The sequence below is a fragment of the Morone saxatilis genome, unplaced genomic scaffold (assembly GCF_004916995.1).
Source record: "Morone saxatilis isolate NCDOM2014 unplaced genomic scaffold, NCSU_SB_2.0 Contig8, whole genome shotgun sequence".
Classification (NCBI taxonomy): Eukaryota; Metazoa; Chordata; class Actinopteri; family Moronidae; genus Morone; species Morone saxatilis.
The window spans coordinates 267,385-269,078 of record NW_023340257.1 but is presented as its reverse complement, the minus strand read 5'-3'; the positions used below and the strand labels follow the sequence as shown (position 1 = coordinate 269,078).

Sequence of the window (1,694 nt, the reverse complement as noted above, 5' to 3'; positions counted from 1 at the left end):
CCAGTGCGACCTAGAAAAAATTTTAGTCGCACTCTGGAGCCCTGCAGCATATAACATAAGACAACTGTGTAACTGAGTAAGAGAAAGATATTTTACTTTGACAGTTGGCCAAGATCCTCACAAGAGAAAGGAACCAGTAGTTTGAAGTGGGTCAGGGTGTTCCCAGCGCACCAATCCAGCACCAGCTTTCGTACCACCGTACTCTTTCCTGTTCCCACGGCACCATACAGCAGTACATTGAGCCCCCGACCTCTCTCACTCCAGTCATTGGTGGGTTCAAACAGCTGTTCCACAGTCACAGAGGGGCTGAAGGGGGTCTGGGTTTGGATAGGGGAGCTGAGCAGTCCTGCACTCTCCTCAGACGTTCTTTCTAAGATCAGAGGATCCACATGCATGGTCTCTGGGCTGAAGCAACCACCAAACTGTTTCTCCTCCTGAGGAAGGTGGCTGAACCACAGGAAGAGCTTCTTCTTGTGGATCTCTAAAGGATCTACTAAAAACAAAGAAAGGGGGAGTTTTTAGAATTTGAGTGTATGTATCCAGCCTTCTTTCTCACCTATCTACATTTTCCCTGACATAATAAAAGAGTTGAAAATCTAAAATCTATCAACGTTATCTATCAACGTTGAATTTGGAGCACTTGTGAAAAACGGATTCAAACAGAAAGGTCTAAATCGAAGCAGCAGAGACTGAGATATCCTGACTTCTAGTCCCCAATATTGGTCAAGTTTCAAAACACTGGATCCTACATTTCCCATTATGCAATCCTGCTTGGTAAACGCCCACATCTTTCAAACTCCACACCCCCAGTTTGTAACGTAGGCTTTCTGTTACAACTTTAAATCAAAAGTGCCCCAGAACCACAGACATGATAGAATTGTTCCCACAGAATGAGTGGTACTTCTAGAGATTACTAAACTAACTTTGACATATGAAACTGTAGGAGTGCTCCTTCAAAAACTTTGTTCGCTTGTTCAAAGTGTGTCCTTTTGCTGCAGGAGACCTTTTGTAAATCACTTTAAACTGAGTTGCCCATTCAGGGTTCCCACTCTTTTTAAGAAATCTTTCCAGGTCGACACTTGCTCACACAGTTAATTTAGCCTGGCCCACACCAGGAAGTAAAAATCAGGATATCTTGGCCACTGCTGCACACATTTTGACCATTCTTTTTAAATCTATCACTAGTCCACAAACTATGGAAATGGAATAGAAAATTGCTGGATGAACAAATAATGTTTCTACAACTGCTACAACTAATATTTCATACACTATGGTCACTAACTACTTCAGTGATTGTCAAATAGCAATAAACTGCTACTGAGTTGGGCACCTGGTTCTGAAGTGGTGGAGCAGTATGTGCTGCAGTGAAAGCCAGGGGCTGGGTAGAGAGACACCTCCTCCCTCCTCCTCCACCTCCATACTCGGAGCAGCTGACTCAGCTGTCTGCAAAGCACAACCCAGGCTAGTTCAGTTGACATTGTTCAATCTTCACAGGATATAAAACCACAGAGACAGCCTATAAAGGTCACTTCAATCCCACAGTCAACACCTCCGTCCTCACAGTGGTTTATTCCAACTAACCCGAGATCTGCATCACATGGCGGTTTAATGGCAGAGAAGGGCTGCTATCAGACTGTTTGCAGGTTGTAGCAGGTATACTGACATACCTGTCAGGCGGCTGTGGCTCAGAGGCA

At 44.5% G+C, this 1,694-nt stretch overlaps 1 protein-coding gene across 1 annotated transcript in view; it reads right to left on the bottom strand.

Annotated features, from left to right (window-relative positions):
• nlrx1 (NLR family member X1) overlaps nt 1–1,694 on the bottom strand; it is a gene marked incomplete at its 3' end in the record, with an annotated part of 9,559 nt that overhangs the window by 3,305 nt on the left and 4,560 nt on the right. The window contains 2 exon segments of the mRNA XM_035679534.1: nt 97–493; nt 1,331–1,443. Coding sequence (XP_035535427.1) covers nt 97–493; nt 1,331–1,443 — 510 coding nt within the window.